General features: G+C 41.8%; 2 protein-coding genes and 1 long non-coding RNA gene across 3 annotated transcripts; all 3 read right to left on the reverse strand.

The window, feature by feature from the left end:
• Nucleotides 1-12,591: 12,591 nt before the first annotated feature.
• LOC104448186 lies at nucleotides 12,592-16,504 on the reverse strand. Its single transcript, XM_010061979.3, has 4 exons — nucleotides 15,977-16,504; nucleotides 13,906-14,355; nucleotides 13,374-13,680; nucleotides 12,592-13,074 (listed from the first exon to the last, which is right to left on the reverse strand). Exons 1-4 carry the CDS (start codon nucleotides 16,391-16,393, stop codon nucleotides 12,938-12,940), a joined length of 1,311 nt encoding a protein of 436 aa, XP_010060281.2. The 5' UTR covers nucleotides 16,394-16,504; the 3' UTR covers nucleotides 12,592-12,937.
• Nucleotides 14,517-15,970, reverse strand: LOC120294590. The gene is made up of 2 exons (XR_005551802.1): nucleotides 15,074-15,970; nucleotides 14,517-15,001 (listed from the first exon to the last, which is right to left on the reverse strand). It is a non-coding gene; the product is annotated as an uncharacterized LOC120294590 (long non-coding RNA).
• Nucleotides 16,505-21,613: 5,109 nt separating the features above from the next.
• LOC104448187 (ethylene-responsive transcription factor 3) lies at nucleotides 21,614-22,774 on the reverse strand. Its single transcript, XM_010061980.3, has one exon. It carries the CDS (start codon nucleotides 22,483-22,485, stop codon nucleotides 21,766-21,768), a length of 720 nt encoding a protein of 239 aa, XP_010060282.2. The 5' UTR covers nucleotides 22,486-22,774; the 3' UTR covers nucleotides 21,614-21,765.
• Between the last annotated feature and the right edge of the window lie 232 nt (nucleotides 22,775-23,006).

The following is a 23,006-nucleotide window of genomic DNA, read 5'->3' on the forward strand; positions in this document are numbered from 1 at the left end:
TCTCAAGATTCTACTTTTAATTCACCAAAAATACCTAAAAATCTTTTTTTTCCTCGTAATACTAAACTTAGGATTAAGATACTCTTGTTTTCAAATTTTAAAGAGAAAATAATTGGTAGAAGTAGGAAATAGTTTTTTTTTTATGGCTTTCATATAGGCTTGCTCTGAATTAGAATGGGAAAGCCATTAAATACAATAGTTCTCGGACACCAAATGTGTATATGCTCACGCGAAACTAACTAATGACAAATTAGTTCTTTTTAAGGATGAAATTTGGGAGCTGTTCGTATGATGCTCTCGGAAGTTGAGGAGATATTTTTTTCTTGAAGATAAAAGCTGAGGGACTTTAGGAAAACCGCAAAAATATCGTGCCAAAACAGATGGGACTTCTCCGGTACAAAGGGCTTACGATTAGAAGAAAGAAATAGGAAAGAGAGGGAAGAAACAAGGATGGTCAATAAGGCAGCAAAATGAGTTGAGCGTGCAAGAGAAAAGGCCCTCTGTGTAGAAGAATGATCAATTCTTTGCAAATTAGAGTTTCAATCATCAATCTTTATGAAGGAAGACATTGTTATATCTATTTATACAAAGAATGCGATAGTCAATTCTTCACTCCTTAAACTATAGTTATCAATTTCGATAAAAAAAAAAAAACTATAGTTATCAATTCCTGGATAGGCCGATTCTCATCCTAGAAGCAAGAATTGACTCATTTGATTCCGGACTCAACTGGAAATTGGACCAACTAGCGACACTTCAATGAGAATTCTCTCTATCCCTTCCACGGCCATCAAGCACAATCCATGAAAGACATCTCAATGACTTTCTGGAACAAACGAAATTTCTCATGACAGATTTTCATATGCTTTTTATATTAATTAATTACCCCGAGGATGAGACATGTGTCGTGTGCGGTATATACTTGGGATATTTTCAATTTTTGTTTTTGGGAGTTGATATTAGTGCTTTTATCTTAATCTTCAGTTGCTTTTGAAAAGAAATACCAAATCGAGACTCTGTGCTTGCGTAAAATGCCTCCAATGCATCGCATTAGGGTAACTTGACCAAGACTCGAGCATGCGTTGATTGGTTACTTTAATTTATATTAAGAAGTTGTACGGGTTGTTACTGGTACAAAGGGTGGGGCAAAAAATAACTTGGAAATATGTCGGTCTTGCATGTATCTCCGCTGGTATTGTTAGTAATGTCTCTGAAATTAAGGGAGGGATTTTCCGTTATTTAAATCCCCCCATTATGACCGCTACGAATTAAGAAATGATCGTGAGATTTTGCGGACGAAACAAATGTTAGGCACCCATCAATTGAATATTTCATTGATTGTTGTAGAACTGTGATAAAGATAGAGAGATTGTTTTGATCAAAGGAATGAGCTACACAAATAGTTCTTAATGGCTATATAAACTAGCGATTTGAGACAAAAATTCAAACTTTAGGACATAAAATGTAATATTGCAAAAATCGGAGAGCTAATATGCGACAGGACCAAAACTCAGGCAGATTTTGCGCCATCATTCAAATTTTAAATCATCAAGAACTAGATGCATTAAGGGAGTGAAAATCGATCAAATTATTTGACATTTGTTAATGAGTTCACATTGTACAAAAAGGAGTGTTGTATGCATGTTCTTTGGGGCTTCTTTAGTATTCTGTCAAAATCCCGATTCAATTTTTTCCAGACTCCTTTCAATTCATTATATCGTGGTGTTATAGGTATAGAGTAACAATTAGCCTTATATTCATATTTATCTTCCATCTGGTAAAAAATCTAAATGGGATGCTTTGCAAGATTCATTATTTTTTTCATTAATCTTATGAAATTCGAGGTGCAAAAACCTCACATAATCAACTGGCTTTGGAGGGTGTCATCGAAATTGTATAACGTGATGTGGTGATAAAGTATCATGCATCCGTTAAATTTCTTGTTCAATAGAAAGGTTATGCTCTGTTTCCAATGGAATTATAAATGATCAACATAAAATTAAGGGTTGAACTTTATTTCTTGAGCATCGCGGCGCACTTGAAAAACCCTAACAAATCCCCCACGAATTCGCCATACTCCCATGCCATCACCGCGAATCGCAGCCACACAAGTACTGCCCCCTCCCTTTCCTTCCTTTCTCTCTCTCTTTTTCCTTCTTTTTTCCTTCTTGTTTTTCTCGGCTTTTGATGAAGAAGCGCGGGATGATAAGGTGTACGCAGCACGCAGCAGCGTTGGGGAGGTTTTTTTTTTTTTTTTTTTTTTTTTTTTTTTTTTGTCGAAAGGAGATGATATTCATTACTAGGCCATAACATAGGCACCATAAGCAGGTACATCTAGACATAATATAGAAAGAAGAGGCATAGGAGGGTAATTAACCCAATTACATGGAAGTGAATTTTCTCGATGCGCACGTGCTACCCAGTCCGCTGCCATGTTAGTCTGCCTGGGCTCATAGATAATAGTTATGTCTTCCATTTGGGCTAGGAGGAGTTTGCAGTCCAGAATGAACGGTTGGGCTTGCCAAGGGGGGTCTTCTCGGCCCAGAACACCCTCAACTAAGGATAAGCAATCAGTTGATACGTGAATGGGCAGATCAAGGAAGTTAAAGTCGAGAGAGACTTCAATTTGTGCGGCTAGGGTTCGCTTCTCCTTTATCCATCTTAGAGCCAGACGTAGTGCTAGGGTTTCCGCAATTAGGGCTGATGGGGTGAAGATCGATTCAGCAATCGGTCAAATCTTTCAATTCTTTAATCTTTTTCTATTTTGTTTTTCCAAAAATTGAAAAGATAAGAGAGAAACGATTTTCCAATATGGGAAAAGGGGGAAAGAGGAGGAGGATCCACACCAATTCGGCCATGATTTGGTGGTGGGTTTTTTGCCTTTAGGGGGCCCAGCTGTTCCTCCCCCAATCGGGCCCAGCACCACCACCCTCCCCTTCCTCACCTTATCCTCCATCATTGTAGTTGTCTCCCGACACCATCACTACAAAAAATGGTTCGTATTCATTTATATTAATTGAGAAAATTTAATAAAAAAATTTTAAATTACTAATACACTAGCTGTACACATCATAAAAATTGATCTCTCTGTTAAACATTACGGTATTTTCGAATCAGGGATTACTTCTTGTGCAGAGTAGTTGCTATAAATTATAATTTCCATTGTCTTGATTATCCTAAGTTTTCGTGGGCAAAAATCATTATGTGAACGTTTAGCCTCAAAATATAAGCTAAGCTAACTACAAATCACTTCATTGGATCGAATGCGCATATAAAATTACTAGCCTGAAATGAAATTTGCATGAGAAATTCCAACACCACTTATATACTAAGATACTCTATACTAAGATGAGACGGGAGCAAAATAAGAGTCTTCCAAATTATAAAAAGAAAAATATATATATATGGTCTCACCATAAAATAAGGAAAAAACCCCGAGAGCGAAATAATGCCTTAGAGTGAATAGTGAACGGGATGGCAGGCCCAACTTGTGCATGGACTGGGCTCAGCAAGAGGACTATGTTCAAAACAAGGATATTTATGGTAATTAGTTTTCACTCATAAAGAGCATGGCCAAAGATGTTTCTATAAGTTTATTGTTTCGAAGACCAAGTTTTAGCATAAACTTTACGCTATAGAGATTGGTGAATTCAGTTAACCTTCAACTATTCATATAACTTTTTATATTGATAGGACCCATTGCTCATACAAATGTCCCACGTTGATTTAATGAAACATAATTTTAAGGACGTTCCACCCAAAGATTTACTCTTTGAATAGAAAAAATGGTTGATCCTATACACAGATTTCAGGGTTGATCCTTCAAGGCATAGTTCTTCATGGACATACAAAGTTATGCAAATAGGAAGATGGAAAAGGTTTCCGTAAAGGTTGATGGCACTTGCTTCATTTTTTTTTACTATTTTTTGCTTCTTCTTTTCTTTAAGTTGTGTACTTGAGAGATCATATTAGTCATCTTCTCAATCAAATAATATACAATTGTACCAAGAAATATGGAGAGAAGACATTAGGAACAAGCCTTTGTAAGGGAAATGACATTTCAAGCTGTCTTGGTAATATCTTTATTAATTGAATTTACAATGCTAGTTTACAAAGACATCTCCTCAGACAATTTAATTATCCATGAAATTTGATGGCCTTCCCCTTTGGCTTCTCCATCCACTCGGCTACCATTCTCTCTAGCATTTTCATACCTCTCGTGAGCCATTTGGGCCTTCCCATTTCAAATGTAATGTATGCTATCGAAATCCCAATTACAATTCCCGATGCATAGCCTATCCATACTGTTTTTTGTTTAAACCAACTCTCATGCCCTTCGTTTTAAATTTTTTAATTGCAATTTTTATCGGTATTTGTAAATGAGCTAGAAATAATATGCTTTGTCGAGAAAGTATTACTTGATGATAATACTCCATTTTGTAAGTCAAATCTCATTTGCTAGTAAAGAGACATAGGAAGGTTTATAATCAATAATTAGTAATTCCTTCTAATGATAAAGCCAATAAGCTTTTTACAGGATTATGAAGGAAATCTTCATTACAATGAAATTATAACTTTCAAAACCGATAGAAATCTTCTCTTGTCTTCATGTGATTAGTGACTTGATATAATATGCCAATTATACTAAGTGTTACAATTCCTGTAAATTGTTTAAATGTGTATAAAATAAGATCTTAGAGGGTGTTGGGGCACCTAATTGAACATTTACATATCAATTATGTAAACACAAAATTCGGCATATTTTCCTCATATGCAAATGGAAAAGGTGCCAAAACAATGGATCGACTCAAAGAACAATTAAATGAATGGGGCGTACTTCGTAGATTGGGAATTTATGTAAATTGGTATATCCTGTTATGAAAGTACATCTTTTCTTTGTTTGCATTTTTTTTTTAGATAATAAAATGGGAAGAAGCTCGGATCCAAGAGCTTTCTTTGATAAAAATTTGTAGGGAAGTTGTTTGGTGTCGATTTTGCTATCAATTATGATTTATGGATTTTACGATAATCTCCGACTCTCGTTGACTTGGAAATAGGTGTGATCCTTAGTCATTTTGGAGACATGATGATTGCTTGCGAACTACGTTAGTATGGCTCACTATGGCAAAAGATACTTTTCACGTCGGACTCTTGCTCACTTTGATGAACAAATAAGCTCCCGTTAATTAAATTTAGAGTTGAAAACATTTCTTTAAAAAGCTATATAAATTTAAGAGTTAATATCACAAAAAATCCTAAACTGATACCCTCTAACAAATTTACCCCAAATGACTACAAAAAACACTAAACCGATACACTTGTGATAAATTTACCTAAAAATAATTTTTTTAACTGCCAAAAACCTCAAACTGGTATAATTCTGACAAAAATATCATTCGTTAAATTTGGTTAATACCACAAAAAACACAAAATTTGTATAACTATGACAAATGGAGAGTAAAATCTCAAACCGATACACTAGTCAACTATCACTTGTCATCAAACTTAGTAATTTGATAGTAAAATTTAATGAAGACTAATAGATGATAAATTTGTCATAAGTGTATCAGTTTTGGGTAAATTTGACAAAAGTATACTAGTTTGAGATTTTCGGTAGTCAAAAATTAGTTTGGGATAAATTTGTCATAGGTGTATCGATTTATGGTTTTTCTTTGTATTAACCCTAAATTTAATGACCTGATTAGACAATTTAAAGGTCCAAGGGCTTTGCATGGCCCTTATAGGCAAGGCACACTATTTTTTTTTTTCTTGGATGATTGATATGTGTTACTTGATAACACATCGAATTACATTATCTCAATTCCACTCTTTTCACTTTTCAAATCATGTAAATTTCTAATGGGTTTACTTTACACCATCAGAATGGGCTCAAAAAGTGCCATTAGGATGTGTAAAATACCATTGGTCCCTCTAGTTTTGCTCCAAATACAATCCTCCATTTACTTATGAACCTTTAAAACCAACAGTGACATTCTTCTTTGGGATAAGTGCATTGGAAATTCTAAAATTTGTCATGAAATTCAATTAAGTCCTCAAACTTTTAAAAAGTGCAATTAAGTTCTAAAATTTGTCAAAAAGTACAATTAAGTTCTAAAACTTTCAAAAAGTGCAATCAAGTCCTAAAACTTATCAAAGTGGTTCAATTTAAGTCCTTCCATTGATTGCATTTTTTGAAAGTTTTAAGACTCGGTTGCACTTTCGAGACAATTTTTAGGACTTTATTGAATATTTTGAAAGTTTTAGGACTGATTGAACTTTCGTGACAAGTTTTAGGATTTAATTGCACTTTTTGAAAGTTTTAGGACTCAATTGCATTTTCATTATAAGTTTTAAGATTTATAATACACTTATCCCTTCTTCTTTTTTAAGTTAGAACAATATTTTAACTTTTGAACCTTAAAAAAAGTAGAGAGAAGATATTGATTTTCGAGTAAAAGTACCAACATGTGACATTTTCTTTTTGTTTTTTTCCCAGGTGGTGCCGGATGCACCCTCAAACATCGAGATAGGGACCGAACTCCTTAAATTTTATTTTTATTTGTTGGCTCATCAAGGTACACTACTTGACAATACATCGAATTGCGATATCTTAATTTTACTTTTTTCACTTTTCAGATTGTGTAAATATCTAATGAATTTACTTTATATGCGTTAAAATAGGCTAAAAAAGTGCTATTAAAACGTGTAAAATACTACTTGTCCCTCTAGAATGCAGGTGAGTGTACCGGTGGGGGAGGGTGCTTCCACTGATAAAGCACATTTGTATTGTGAAGTGGTCAACACGGTCCAGTAGAAGGTCAAAGTCAAAGTCATCTTAAATAGTGGGACACAAAATTATTGTGGTGGGGTCACTTGAGTGTGGAAAAATATTAGTGTCATAAAAATTTCCATAGAAAAGTTTTCTTGAAAGGTATTATGCGTGCTATGTCTTATCACGTGCACAACACCCCTTTATCATAGCACTCACGACTCTATTTTACAATTGATGAATATGACAATTGTACATTCTTTAATTGCATTTCGGTTGGTATTTGTAAATGAGCTAAAAATATTACGCTTTCGATGCCTTATGACAAAGTATTTACTGCTCCATTTTGCAAGTCAAATCTCATTTGCCAGTAAAGAGACTTGGTGAGCTATCAACAGTTCAGCACGTTCTTGTTGTTAGGATCCTGCTCACAGAAACAAACGACGCACATTTCAGATAAGCGATACAGCACAACTCATGCAAGACAAAGTCAACTGTTCGCTCAATTAGAGCAGGACCCCAAAAACAGATAAAACGACCGCATAACTCGATGAAATTTCACTCAGCAGCACAAACTGGCAGCAATTTCAGCAGAACAATTAACAGGTTATGAAGTTTCTCTACACATTCAAGCAGTGCCAAGAAGCTGCGCACCCGATTGGTCATGCGCAAATTGCTCGACCCCAGAAAAACATTCGCTTGCCCGCAGCCGGACACCAATCCCCATTTGCTCACAAGCAAATAGTTTCGCCCAAGGGAGGTAAAACTATAAAGCATATCCAAACTTCATTAAGATCAATTTATGGACACCACTGCCCTAACCAAAATTACTCCCAACGCGGAACACTCATTTCCAAATACTTCAACGTTCGTCAACCAGGTGCCCAAGATAGCGAGTTCACTACTCCACAAACCCTAAACGAACAGACCGAACCCAATTCCGAACTGATGATTCACCGCACGAATCGCATGATAAACCTGAGGGTCTCGTACCGAAACACCGAATCAACACTAGCATGCGGTTCGGCTAACAGGGACCGCAACCTACGGGGCTCGACTGACCTGGAGGTTGTTGGACTTGATGTAGGACCAGACGCGCATGAAGCAGCCGAGGCGGGAGGTTTGGGACTGCCCCATGAAGTCGCGCACGGTCGAGGGCAGGTTCACGAGGTCGATCAGGTTGGCCAGCTTCTTTGGGTTGTCGGCCACGGCCTTCTTCATCCTCTGCGGCAACATTTTCCCCCTTTCTCTGCGACGGCGTTTCTTCAGAGCAGAGCCTGTTTCGGTCGGTCTCCCTCGCTCCAGTCCCACGCAGAGAGGCGGCGCGAGCAGTGAAATTGAGTCGGCTCGCGGACCGGGTCTGTTATAGCATTTAAATTTCTCAAAATTCTACTTTAAATTCACCGAGAATACCTAAAGCATCTTTCATATTTCGCGTGATTCTGAACTTAGGATTAAAATCTCTCATTTTCAAATATTAAAGAGAAAATAATTATTAGAAGCAAGGTATAGTTTTTTGTGGCTTTCATATAAGCGTGCCACGAAATAGAGTAGGAAGGCCATTAGATGTAGCAGACACCACGTGTGCATCTACTCGCCCGCACTAGGCGTCATCACCCACGGTCAGTGAGGTGTTGCAACGCTTTGGCCTTCATGACGAGGGTGAGGCAGCCCTGACCTAGATCTGGTCGTGCAGGCCATGGGCAAAGGCATCGTGACCTCACTAACCCTAAGCAAAGTGGCGTCGCCTATGGTGGCCTAGAACTGGCAAGGGCCCTTGTGGCCTCACCTAGGGCCTTCTCAATCAAGGATTTTTCGACAAGACAAATTGGAATTGGTATTTAAGTAAGTGATTTTTCAAATTTGTGGCACTTAAGTGAAAGAAAAAAAAAGTTTTGACACTTAAGTGTCGTACGAAAGGTTTGGTATTCCTTGTCTTTTTCTCTCCATTTTTTTTCTCAATAAAAGTTGGGGCACTTGGGAAAAAACCGCAAAAATATCGTGCCAAAACATAAGGGACTTCTCCGATACACAAGGCTTACAATTAGAACAAAGAAATAGTAAAAAGAGGGAAGGAACAAGGGTAGTGTATAAGGTAGCAAAATGAGTGGAAAGTAATAGAAGACCCTCTTTGTAAGAAGAATAATGAATTCCTTATAAATAAGAGTTTCATTTTTATCTATACAAAGAGAGCAATAGCGGACACTCCACCCCTTGAACTAAGGGCGATCAGTTTCAAAATGAGTCAATTTTCATCTTGGAAGTGAGAATCGACCTATTGATCCTTGGGAATAGAACCAACTAGGAACCGGTGACATTTCAATGATAAATCTCTCAGTTCCTTCCAAAGCCAGCAAGCACAGTCAAAGAAACAAATCTCAATGACTTTACGGAACACCTGACATTTCTCATGGCAGATTTTTATATGCTTTTTATATGAGATAATATACATGAAAGGTAACACATACACAAGCAATTTAACGTGAATCCAGTAAGGTCTTGACTGTAGATTGTAGTGTCACAATTCGGTGTTCCAATGAGGACGACTACTGAACAACAATCAATCCAAACAATAAGCATAAGAATACTTCTCAGATTAGTTCACGCATTTCATTCTGGCATTTTAACAAACACACAAGAATCAGTTCGGAAAAGAGATCTAAACGCAACATTGAAGCAATTGTTACGATCCAAGCTCATCACTACAGCATCAAAACAGGTTGAGTCCATTAACAAATCCTAAGTTAAGGAGTATTTCACATGAATCTCAACTGTAATTCTTAGCCTATACTTGTACAAAGAACGGCCATAAACAGAGCATTGAGTATTTACATTAATGAAATGCAAGCACGGTCACGATCGGTAGTTGACCTAGTGAAAAGAGGCAAGAGAAAGAGAGGGAGGCAAGAGTCAAGTCTCGAGATGAGACAGCGAGAGGGAGGCATCAAGCAGCAAGGGACGTGACTCAGGTGAGAGCCGAGGGATGCGTCGAGCCACCAGGGAGGCGGGCATGAGGGAGGCTTGAGCGAGAGGCGTCAAGCCACGGGAAGCGTGAGTGATGTGTGACCGAGGGCAGCGAGAGTGAGAGGCATGAGCAGGAAGCATGACCGAGTAGGGAATTAAGATTTCAGAGTAATGGATATTAATATTATATATCAATCCGATTCTGGTAATTTTGTCCATGACCAGACCAATATTCGCTGGTTCCAAATTTTAGGAATGGAAACAGACCGATTCCTGCGGAAGTCACTCAAAAACGGCCGATTGGATTCGGTTCTTTTGCTCCCTAGTCAATATTAGAGAGTAAGACATTGTCGTGTACGTTTTATACAAATAAAGCAAAAGCCAGTACTGCAGCCTTGAACTTTTCCACGACACAGTAGCAACAGCAATGTTTGCTGCGATGACATCGACCATGATAGACCTAGTTAGGCCGGAAAATGAGATCCCTTGGAAAATGTCCATGTCGCATAATAGGAGCCAGCCAAACACAAACTTGTCACTCGATACAACACGTGCAGGCAGTCCAGCTAACCTGGTGGCCTAACCATCTCGGTTCGTCAATCAATTTTTACAGCTAACTTGAGTTCCAAGCAAGTACAAGAGCTTCCATCGAATACCCATTCAACATGGGGTTCACCTGAACGGATCATCGATCATGAATGACAAACGCTCAGACACCCAGAGTTGGAATTCCAGAAATTTAACATCGGACGATCTCTGGCAGGATAAAATTTGAGGTACCAGGGGACAGTCGTCACCCAATTGAGCTGAACTCACGTAGTAATCAGAAACCCGATATGGATTACAAAATGAATGTGATCAGATGATCATATTCTACATAGGTGGATATTACAGGATGGAAATAAGAAGGGAGGAAGAAAATGATCAGAATGCCTTTACATGCACAACTCTCTATCTTTCTCTCACTCGCAAACCGCAAATGCTCAATTTCTCGAGAAATGTTGATGGTCTTCCTCTGTGCTGTAACTGGTGTGGCATAAGTTACACTAGTCGGCAAAACAACTATCCTGTGATCTATCAGAAGCATGAATTCTAATGGGAGATGAGATATGAAATGGGGACATTATGGTCCCTTGATAACATCACTTATGTTGCTGCCAACTGTGTAAATGTGGAAAACCATACATTCGCGCCCTAAACGTCTGTACCGAACAACAATCAATCCAGACAATAAGAACAAGGATACTTCTCATGCTAGTTCACGCATTTCATCTTGGCATTTTAACAAACACACAATGATCGGTTTGAAGAAGAGATCTAAACGCAAAATCAAAGCATCCAAGCTTATGACAACAGCATCAAAACGAGTGGTGTTCATTAACAAATCCTAAATTAAAGAGTAGTTTACATAAATCTCAACTGTAATTCGTAGCCAATACTTTGTACAGGAACGGGCAGAAAACAGAGCACTGAGTATTTACCTTGATTAGATGTGATTGTGGTCACGATCGGTAGTTGAACTAGTGAAAAGCGGCGAGAGAGAGAGGAGCCGAGAGTCGAGTCAAGTCTCGAGATGAGACCGCGAGAGGGAGGCATTGAGGCACGAAGGACACGACTTGGGTGAGAGTTAAGGGATGCGTCGAATCGCGAGGGAGGCGTGGGTTGAGGGAGAGAAGTGAGACGTGTGAGCAACAAGCAGGGAATAAGGATTTCGGAACAATAAAAATTTTTATATATATATAATTGCTTGGCTAGAATAGCACTGCAAAAGAGCAATAAAGCCAATGAACTTACATTTCTTTTGGGATCGAATAGCGTAATCTAGTTATATTACTAGTTAAGTTAAAGGCTATGAAAAGATAATCTCTTGTAGCTAGTCTTTTTAATTCGCTTTCTGAGTTCACACGTGTTGAGAGCTTGCAAGCAGAAGAATAACTAAAAGCTGTCCGATCCAATGCAATCTCAATCACTACTTGTAAACTTGCAAAAAATGCGAAAGGAGCCCTCATCACCTCTCTCCTCTCCCACTTCACACCTGGATAGATATAGGGTGACCTCGGTCTTCAACAGGCAGGCTGCACTCTAGGCGGCGGCTAGGAAGGCGAGAGGGTTAGTCACTTTTGAGCTATGTCCAATAGAAATCAGAATCGTACCCCAGATGCTTAGCTTAATAGTGAAAGGCACTTGGGTTGGGAGCATGTTTGTTAATACATATATAAAAGCTTGTTTGTCTCCGAAGAGAGGGCGATTGAGAATTGATAAGAGTAGGGCTCTCTCGACCAAAGGCCCGATTGTCTTGTTATATATATTAGTCCGGTCATAGTTCGGTTCACGCCTGGAATCGGAAACCAGATCGATATTCATCAATTTCAAATTTTAAGAATCAAGAATTGAACCAGTTCAGATCACCCAAAACCGGCGGATTTGGTCAGACTGTTTTGCTCGCCCCTTACTGTATTAGTCTCATATCCGTTTATTCAGATAAAGCGATAGCCTGGACAACGGCCTTGAACTTTTCCACGACACAGCCGCCACAGCATGTTTGCCGCAATGATACTGATTGTGACGGATGGTTACAAGCTAGGCCTAAAAATGAGATCGCTGGGAAAATGTCCCCGTCGCATAACAGGGGACAGTCGAACACAAACATGTCGTTCAATACGACACGTGCGGGCAGTCCATCTAACCTGGAGGCTCGGGTTATTCATGAAGGCCTAACTCTGTCAGTTTGTCGATCAGTTTTACACCTAACTTGAGTCCCAAGCAAGTACAAGAGCTTCCATCGAACACCCATCCGACATGGGGTTCACCTGAATGGATTTGTCAATCAAGAATAACAAACGCTCAGAAACCCAGAGTTGGAATTCCAGAAATTTAACATTGGACAGTCTCCGGCAGCATGAAATTTGAGTTACCAGGGGACAATCGTCACCCAATTGAGCTGAACTCACGCAGTAATCAGAAACCCAATATGGATTACAAAATGAATGTGATCAGATGATCATATTCTACATAGGTGGATATTACAGGTCGGAAATAAGAAGGAAAAAAATGAACAGAACGCCTTTACATGCACAACTCTTTATCTCTCTCTCTCTCTCTGGCAAACCCCTTATGCTCAATTTCTCAAGATATGCCGATGGTCTTCCTCTGTGCTGCAACTGGTGCGGCATAAGTTAGTCTCAAACCCAAATGCTCAATTTCTCAAGATATGCCGATGGTCTTTCCAAGCAGCCAAAGCACAAGGGAGAGCTCAATGCCAAATATGGTGTGCAGAGTAGTCCTGTCTAACGTGAATCCGTACACTGTTATCCCCGCCCGGTTATTCTCAAAGTATGTCACTGCCATTATTAGCCAAGGAACTCGGTCAGCAAAACAACTATCCTGTGATCTACGTCAGAAGCATGAATTCCAATGCGAGATGAGATATGCAATGGGGACATTATGGTCCCTTGGTACCATCACTTATGTTGCTGCCAACTATGTAAATGTGCAAAAACATACAGTTCAACATCAACACGAGTGGAAGGTGAGTCGTTTTGGTACTATTTGTCAAAATTATTACTAGGACATGCTTCCGTTCAAGTTAAGGTTAAGCAAATTATTCTTCAAATTAAGGTAAAGGGTTGAAAGGACTTACCAAGGGCTTGTCTTTTCTGGTATGAGATGGTACTATAGGTATACTCTGGGATTAACTTGCTATTGTCCAAGTCATCTTCCTCATCCCCAGCATCACTCTCTGATTCTGTACTTCTAACAGCAAAGACCTGGCCATCGGCAGCCTGAGCCACTGGTGTCTCACCATCATTTGCCTCGAAAGAACCATCGAGTGTTGCACATATATGCCACTTTGCCGCAAGGCATGTCACGGACTGTGCTTTATGTGTAATCTTGGTCGCACTGCGCAACAAGATGAGGAGTGCGGCAACCAGAGCCATCGAGCAAAGCTGTGCAATTACAAATGTTACCCCCACTTAGTATGCTGTTAAAGCTGGAAAGTACTAAAAGAGAGGTGCTCGTGCACAAACATATTTCATTATGTCACAAATTAATAATTTCTGAATTGTAATGAAAATCTGCAAATTGATCTCAGAATTAGAGTTCCTCATGGGCAAGAAAGATGCAAATAAGTTTGTGAAGCCCTTTCTGAATGTTTAGAGTAAAGAACTTACAGCCAATTCTCCTGCACGATAAATGTTAACATCTGCGGTGGACTTGGTAGTGACAAGCAGAGCAGCAAACTGGCTTCCAGTGACCAAAACCAGAGCCCACAATATGAACGCACGGTACCTATGGCTTATGATCCGAAGGTGTCTCCTGATCCTAAGATGCTCAGATAGGACCGAAGCCACATCTGAGTCCACTTCAAACAACTTTGCAAAGTCTTGCAGTCGCAAGATCTGGAGAGAGCAGATCAGACGGAAGAGTACACACACCAAGAAAATGACCATTGTGCGGTAGAGCCATGAACAGAGCTCCATGATGCAAGCAACGGTGTCACTCAGGTAAACGTTCCCCAAAAATGGTATTTGAGAGGCTCCTGAGGCATACCACCATATTTTATAAGCACTCTCAGCTGCAAAGCAGGGGAGGACGAATATGGAGAGGATTTTCAATGATCTCTGCATGAACGATGACATGTTTGTACAGCATGTAAGGTAAAACACTATAGCTAGTAAAAATCTAGCATGTCATAACAGTATAGCTAGCAAAAACCTACCATATGACAAATAGCAATCTTTCTTAGACCCCTTTCCTCTTTTTTTTTTTTAAAAAAAAAAATAAGAAAAGAGAAAACACCTAAAAGTATGATCCTTACTCTAGTCATCACGACAATTCGTGCAAGCGATGGTCCAAGTTTCTATGATGATGAGAGGTCAACTTAATGCTCATACTCATGACACAATCATCAGGTTGTAGCAAAGCATCAATAGTTGAGCTTACAAATCACAGAAAATAGACATTCAATCAAGTCCAGCCAATTATACTTGTAAATTTGATGATCCTGCAAGCCATCATTTATCATATTCTCTCTTCTATCACATTTTATGGTATCCAACCCCAAATTGCTGTTCCATTCATTTTTTGAACTCCATGCATAGAAGACTGCAGTTTTTGTAACTTGAACCAACTATAAGTATGCTCTTCATTCGTCCCTGCTTGTTCAGATGACTTGACATCCATGAATTTCCTCTTGAAGAGTCAAATAAGATCCGCAGATCTATTATAGCTCTTTAATTGGTGGCGCCACATGCTTCTGATATGAATCTGAGACGTAAAAAAATGGTGGTGTTATGAGCGCATGCTCCGCTGATTGCCAGGGACGGGAAGAGTTTTAACCTTCTTGCTGGAAAGCTGCCATGGATATTTTGTTCATCTCCAATCATGTATGAGAAGTGTAAGATCCCCGTATTATACAATTACTTATTTGGTCAACCGTTCATCCAAGAATCTGGACCGTCGGACGGTGTGGGCTTCATGTGGATTCCCTGATCTAATGATTTAGGTGCCAGCTCAATTGAGCCAGGCTCATGCAAGAATCAGATCAGATGACACCACACCAGAAAGTCCCTATGCTCCAACATGGTATTGAATGTATACTCATTATCTCGATACTGTGATGGACAGAACCAGCTTAATCATACCATATCAAGGGGAGTGGTGTCGGCCTGCTTTCTCGACATGTGATCAGCTTGATCTACTCATTTTTCCAGGAGATAACGGGATCTCTTTGCCTATCGTCGATCATCACCTCTCTCTCTCTCTCTCTGTGTGGTGGATCCCTGTCCCCATCAATTCTGTGGTCCTACACTAGTCCAGGTTCACACTACACAACTTTACAGCCACGCATCGAAGGTCGTCGATTAGAATCATGAAAAGGCAGAAACGCTAAAAGCATAACTTCCACGTCAGGACTCGGACCCAGAACCTTCTTATTGCTCTTTACCTGTTCATTAGCTAGCCACGCATTCCAGAAGCCACGCGGATCGGAAAACCGTTGAAAATCAACGACTACCCTCGTTAAAAAAATGAGAGCGGATCCTCTGTCGATTATTAACTAACATTTCCAATGGCAAATCAAGGAAGATTGAATTTGGAAGATTGATCACATGTCACGAATGCAGCATGCAACTAATCAAGGTAAAAATCGCGACTTTAATGCAACACAATCCGGAAGATCGTCATGACCGTCACGGGCACAGAAATCATCGAGAGAGAAAGAGAGAGATGGAGAGAACGTACATTGAGCTGGTCGGTGTAGCCATCCCTCACCGTCTCGCTCTCGTCCCAGAGCTTGTCGAAGAAGAGGAACCTCCGGAGGCCGTACTTCCGCACGAACCGCGACAGGCAGACGAAGGAGAGCGTGGCGAGGCTGCTGAGCGACAGCTGGACGACGCCGTCGAAGGGCCTGGCGTGCTTGGCGTCGCAGCTCGAGCAGGCGAGCAGGAAGTGGGAGGCGGCGGGGACGGCGATCGCGAAGATGAGGAACATGGACCAGGAGAGGCAGGCGGTCCAGGCGTTCGACTGGTCCACGCACATCCACCGGAGGTAGGACCGGAAGCTCTGCAGCTCGTCCTGCGCGTGCGACACGCACCGCGCGAACGTGACGCTCCGGCGGCGGTCGCCGATCAGAGGTTCCTCGCCGCCGCCGGCTTCCATGGCGGATGGTGACGGCACGGGGGAAGAGGGGAGATCCTCCGAGGAAGCGGGGGCGCGACGGACAAAGTGCAAAATCCTGAGTTTCCTGTTTCTAAACTTCCATCGGGTTGTTAACTTGTTATGTGCGGTGGGGCAAAAGTGTCGGGATTTTTTTCTAATTTTTGCGGATGCAAATATTGTCAAATTTAATAAGTAGTTTAAGGAAAAAAATCACTAAAAACTTCAAATTATGCCCATTATGACATATTTAATCTAAATCTTTTCTTTCCATACAAAACAATCACAAACTTATTTTTAAATGACACGTTTAACCCCTATTAAGATTCCACATATCTTCATTTTATTTTACTTAAGTCATGCAATGCTATGTTAGCATCATTTACTTTTCAGCATCCACAAATAGTGCGGGCGTCATATCAGTAATGTTTACTTTTCAGTGTCCATATAGGTAAATTTTTAATGATGCCGATCGATGAAATATTGACAAAAAATAAATGTGTCACATAAGTATAAGTTTGGGATTATTGTCATGAGGCACAGTTTTAAGATATTTGGTGCCTTTTACCTTATATCTTATGCTAATCGAGGTCTAGTAAAACAAACCTATGATAAAATTTCGAACTAGACAAACTCATAGAATCACGACTTATATATCGCAAGGCATGGAAAAATCTTCTGCTTTTGGTATGTTTTTTGAGTACCATGTGCATCAAGCAACATTTATTTGAATTGGACATTTTGTAGTTCGAATGGCACCATTATCAAAACGACCACAATTGAATTGCGTTAGCTGCTTTTTACACTCTCCTTGATTAATAAGCGACCTCAATGAATATATGACCGGTCTAACCCTTTTTTTTTTAAAAGAAAAATAGATTTTTTTTTTTTTTTTTTTTAAACCTTGAGGACATCTATCCTTTTCGTCATTGTGGGCATAGTAATTTGTCGATAAGCTCAGCCAATGAGAGGGGGAGACATTCGGCATGTCTGTCTACCTCCCGCTTCGCAAGGCTTGAATCCGCCGGATTCTCTCGTAACTTTACGTTTTCGATTAACCCATCCATTTACAGAGAGAGAGAGAAAAAAAAATCCGAAAGTAGAAAAATAAATAGATAAATAAGATTTCCGATTATTCTAGGATGCGTTTCGGAATTGACACTCAAAATTAAAGTTAAAGAGGACCCCAAGCATCATCGCCGTATGCAGCAATCCAGCTGGAGGTGGGCCCGCGCATGCAACGTGTACGCTTCGGCCGCCAATCTCGGCCGCCGCCCCCCAATGAGAACGCCACGCGTGGCGCCCCCACGTTGCTCCGCTCGTGGCGGGGATCGAACGAAACGTAGGAGGACACGAGGGCGATGGAAACAGCCGGGACCGATTAAGACAAAAAGGAGGACACCGCATAAACAAGTCAACGTGTGCTGGGTGATCTTCGCAGGTGCAGGTGGCCGCCTGTGAATCGCGGGACGAGGTCGATTAGGTGGGTCTTGCATATGGAAAGATTGGATTCTGCTTGGCTCCGATGCATGTGAGTTGTCCACGAGAAAATGATTCGTATGGGCTTTGATTGAGGGGGGAAAGATTAAAATAAATGGGGAGATCTATCGTTCAAAGTTAACCAAATCGTCTTCCCAAGTTTACCTGCGGATGGGTTTGTGTCGCTAGAAAAGATTGCTCTCTAATCAAACACCCATCTCGCGGTGGGATCAAGAGATTATAGTACAGGTTTCGTAAAACGAAATGCCCCGTCAATGAAGCTACAAATTACTCAATCCCCGCACATTTGTACTCGATGCGAAGGGCGAATGAGTAGCACGCTCGAACAATTAAAGTTTAGATGATGTTCAGCGCGGTGAAACCGAAGCTTCAGCATAATGAGAGAGAGAGAGAGAGAGAGAGAGAGAGAGAGACGTGATGGATGATGGATGACGAATATGAAGTGCGTTGACTAGAAGACTGTGGCTTCATATTGGGCCAGCAGATACAACCTGCGAAGTACGAAACGCGACATTCGTTGCGGTCCAAGAGCGTCCCTCCATTTGCCTCTTCACGACGGGCCGAAAGCCCTCCATTTTCATCGACCGCCCGAACTATTCTGCGTCGCCGGGGAACAAGCCTACCAAGGGAAAATGAAATTATTTTTATGCATATGTCACTATCAAGTAGCATCAGGTAAAACTTGTTCCTTTTACTCCCCCAATGCGAAAGGTAAAGAAAAAAAAAGGAAACTTTTTTGAAACCTTTAAAAGATTTGCATACGTTCAGGTATAATTTTATTCCACAATAGTTGGATATATTTGGAAAATTCTAAATAAAAAACCTGAGGTAGATTTTGTTCTAAATAAAAGTTTGAAGTCTTATTATTTTCTAAAATAACCTGACTTTTTAGTTGATTAGGACATTTTCGTCATTTACCTTTTTGTCCTTCTTTTTTTTTTTTTCTGGTTATCCTTTCCTTTTCGCCGGTGGTCGACTACTAGCCACCGACGATGCTTGGAGGGTTGGGCGAGGCTAGCCCCACCAGATATAGGTGAGGGTCGCCTCGCTCGTGGCCAACAAGTGCCACAATGGAGGTGACCATAGGCAGCGACTGACGAGGAAAAAAGAAAGATAAAAGAGAAAATAAAAATTGAAATAATTTAAAAATAAAATTTTCTTTTGACAAAAGTGCCCTCAATCAATTGAAAAAAATTAGTCAACCGAACCAATAAAATCAAACCCTCATTCAAAATTGTTATAACCGCTCCAAATCTTTATTTGTAACTGACATGATTATTTCAGATTCTTATTTAATACAAATATACTTGAAATTCTTATTTGAAAAAAAATGAGGGTATTTCAAGTTCTTACTTGAAATTTTCCCGTATATTATCAATTTTAGCAAGAAAAAAAGGCTACTTTTACCTCCTCCTTTTTTTCCCCTTAAACAAATCAAATGCACGAGTAATTGCCAATGTTGGCTTAATTTTTTCGGCCGCTCGGAAGAGATAGTCGTCTAATAAGCTGGCCTTGATAAGAACATAGGAACCATGATCAATGGATTACTTAAAGCGGTAAGTGTGTTTATTCCTCTCCTCAAGACTTGAGTACGGATTCGGAATTACCACACTTATACATTCTCTGGAGGACGACCTCGAAAGTCTCATACACCCGTTGATACAAAAGAACAAACGATTTCAAAAAACAGTCCGTAAAACTGATATCATTCACTTGGGCCATAATTTTACATGTCTTTGTTGGCAAACCAATAATTCTAAGCGTGAGGGTTAATTGACAAAGTTCTTTTTTCTTCTCTTTCACCGTTGTACGAAAAAAGGGGCATTATTATTCATAGTCCCTCTAATAGATATTAGGATGGACGTCGGAGGGTGAACGACCGCCCAATCTCGAGGGGGTAAAATGAAGGGGTTTGAGCAATGCTCTCACACGAGAAAACCCGACCCGCCCGACTCTAGCTCTAGCCCGGCCCGGCCCCATCCGATCCAGCTAGACGACCAGCTCCAGTCGACATCACAATCGCCTAATACATGATGCATTTCCCAAAGTCTTGCCGGGACTCAAATGGGTGGTCAAAACGTGCCGCCCACCTTCTCTCCCCTACCCCCACGCCGGATGACCTTTCCCTCTCCCAACCAGATGCCACATCATATCACCCATTCAAACCCACTACGCCGACGCCTTCGATCAGCTCGAGGCTCGAAAACCCCAACTCACGCCCCCCATCAAAACTCGAATCTTCAGCCACCCCCACCCCCTCCTCGCAAAAGAAGAGAAAGAGAGAGGGGTCTTGTCCCACTCGAACAAAAGTGGAAGCAACGAATACAATAATACAAGCAGAACAGAATACCCGGAGGCACCTTCCCTCCCACCCCCACCCCCTCTCCCCACCCCACACGAAAAAAATAAGGCAAAAGTCGATCCCCCATGCCGAATACGACCCGTTCAGCCGGTTTCCGAGCGGCTTCCCTCGTCCACAATTCAAAGATGGCAACCGAGTGAGCGAATTGATATGACATGCGAGCTGGCACTAACACCCACCACCACTTATTCCTCCTTCGTTCATATGGCACCCCCGGCCTGCCTATCTGACGCGTATGCGAACCGATGCGCGTTGTGAAACCTCTCAACGCGACCCAATTCATGGTTTTAGCGCCCGGATCATAAAACTTATTAAGCGCCCGAGTTATGAAACAGGAAGAAAAATAATAAGACTCTAGGGGGGCACTTCGGAAGGACGACTAAGAACGAGTATCTTGAAGTTGTGTGCTAAGTTTCGTAAGGGCTATAGAAAGATTGCTAATTCTCAAATCAGCGATTCACCTTTTTCCGCCCAGCAATTTTGTGCAGACACTGCATTTTACCTGAAACAGCAATTGCATCCAGGTGGTCAACTCTTGATGTCTTAAGGGATCTTTTCGTAGTTTGGATTGGAAACTGCTGTTGAGGGTTTAGGTTACGTTTGAGCGCATTCCATGAATAAATCAAAAATTTGCGGGTCGGCAAGAGCATCCGTCCCCAATCAAAATAGAAATTCAGTCGAAAATAGGCCGGAGACAGCCTCCCAAAAATCTAACTCCAGCTCACGATGAACTTACTAATGGCCAATCCCCCGTGTTCCGGAATGATTTGTCTAACCAAATGCATAATGTGACCGTGCTCGATGAACTTGACCGACTTCCCAACCACGTTCGGTCCGAATTCCCCAACTCTGCTTTCCGACCGAATCTCGATTCCTGAATTCATGTCTCAGAACAAAGATCACGCGCATCAAGCCCCGCCCATTTTCAGGCATATCAGCAGAGAGCAACTCGTGCAAGGCAAGGCAGCGCAAGCGAATTCAAACGCTTCCAGACACCAAAAAACATCACCATTTCTTGTTTATGGCATAAGGACATGCTAAGAATCGATCCCGTCTGGTCGCATTTCCAGATCGGAAAACGCATTAAGACCCTCGATCCATGGCGAGCAACAAGAACCCATTTGGCATCGAATGCCCAACAACGCGAACCTCGAATCTATTTCACCTAGCAAACGAAATTTCGCAGAAAAAGTTGGAAACCTGCTGATCCAAGGACAGACCACTGCAACATCAACATCACCTCTGCAGATCTATATGCAGAGATGCCTTCAGGCATCGGCAAGAAGATGTAACAGCATATCCACCATATTCATACCACAGGAATCTCAGTTGATTTTCAAGAAAAAATCGCCCAGTAATGCGCATCAAGTTAAAGACTTTTTCTTCTTTCATCTCATCTTTTTCATTCCATTTCCGCAATGAGAATACAAGCAGAATATCGGGAGAGAGGAAAAAAAATAAAAAATAATTCAAGACATGGCTTTTAATATCTCTTTACGGGCCGCCCAACCACTCACAGGCACAACCGCAGATCTTCGCCGTCGAGGTCGACCCCGCCCGACGACGGCGGCAGATTCAGATCGAAAGGCAAAGGACCCCTCCTCCTGAACCACGACGTCGACGAGGACCCCTCCTCGACGCCCCCTCCGCAATCGTCCACCACGGACGACGACGAATCGCAGTCGCTCTGGCAGTCCTCCGGCTCCACCGGCGGCGACCTCCGGTACCTCTTCTCCGGCTGCTGCTGCGGCGCCGCGGCGGCGGCGGACGGCGGGGGCCGGGGCCCGCTGAACGACTCCACGGTGCTGCTCAGGCTGCTGCAGGTCGGCCGCTGCGGGAACGCGCGCCGGCCCTGCTGGGGGTCCTCCCGCGCCGCGGCGTGGCGGCGGATCCGGGCCGGGGCCTGGGCCTGGGCGTCGTCGCGGTCGTAGAGGGAGGCGGGGAAGTTGGTCTTGGCCTTGGAGCCCCGGAACCGGACGGCGGCGAGGTCGTAGGCGCGGGCGGCCTCCTCGGCGGAGGCGAAGGTGCCGAGCCAGACGCGGGCCTTCTTGACGGGGTCGCTGATCTCGGCGGTGTACTTGCCCCACCGCCGCCTCCGCACGCCCCTGTACTTGGGCTCGCCGGCGCCGACCTGTTGCTGCGGCTGCTGCTGCTGCTGTACGTGCCCCTTCGGTGCCGATCCGGCGGCTTCCGGGACGTCGTCGGGCGCCGCGGCGGCTCGGCTCGGAATCATGCTGCGCGAGAGAGATGGAGAGAGAAAGGGAGGTTCGGGCGGATGGATGGATGGGATTGGAGAGGGAAGAGCAAGACGCGGGCCGGAGATGCTATCGCCTCGTTGCGGAAGCTCCCTGTTACCGCTTCTTCATCTCGGTGAAGAGATGGGAATGGAATTTATGTTGATTTCTTTCGCGTTCTGGGCTTTACGTGTTTTTCGTTTCTTTTGGCCTTTTCTCTGGTTTCGTGGGTGGGGGGTGGTGGTGGAGAGAGAGAGAGAGAGAGGGAGATGGCTTAAATTTGTTTTCTTTAGGTGGAGAGTTCTTCTTTCTTTTCTTTATTTAAAAAAAACATATATTATAATTTTCGATTTCTTTTTTGGGGGAGAGGGGGTGGCTTAAATTTGTTTTCTTTAGGTGGAGGGTTCTTCTTTCTTTTCTTTATTTAAAAAATATATATTATAATTTTCGATTTTTTTTTTTTGGGGAGGGGTTTCTCTGGTTGAGAAATTGGCCCCCTTCTTCCTTTTTTTCCTTTTCG

This window comes from Eucalyptus grandis, chromosome 6 (genome assembly GCF_016545825.1).
Source record: "Eucalyptus grandis isolate ANBG69807.140 chromosome 6, ASM1654582v1, whole genome shotgun sequence".
Classification (NCBI taxonomy): domain Eukaryota; kingdom Viridiplantae; phylum Streptophyta; class Magnoliopsida; order Myrtales; family Myrtaceae; genus Eucalyptus; species Eucalyptus grandis.

Bases quoted from the DNA above. Each gene is read 5' to 3' on its own strand.
- LOC104448187 (XM_010061980.3), bottom strand. From the start codon at position 22,485: ATGATTCCGAGCCGAGCCGCCGCGGCGCCCGACGACGTCCCGGAAGCC.
- LOC104448186 (XM_010061979.3), bottom strand. From the start codon at position 16,393: ATGGAAGCCGGCGGCGGCGAGGAACCTCTGATCGGCGACCGCCGCCGG. The intron at 14,356-15,976 runs GTACGTTCTCTC...TCGTTCATGCAG, and splicing joins GCTACACCGACCAGCTCAAT to AGATCATTGAAAATCCTCTC. The intron at 13,681-13,905 runs GTAAGTTCTTTA...GTAATTGCACAG, and splicing joins ATCGTGCAGGAGAATTGGCT to CTTTGCTCGATGGCTCTGGT.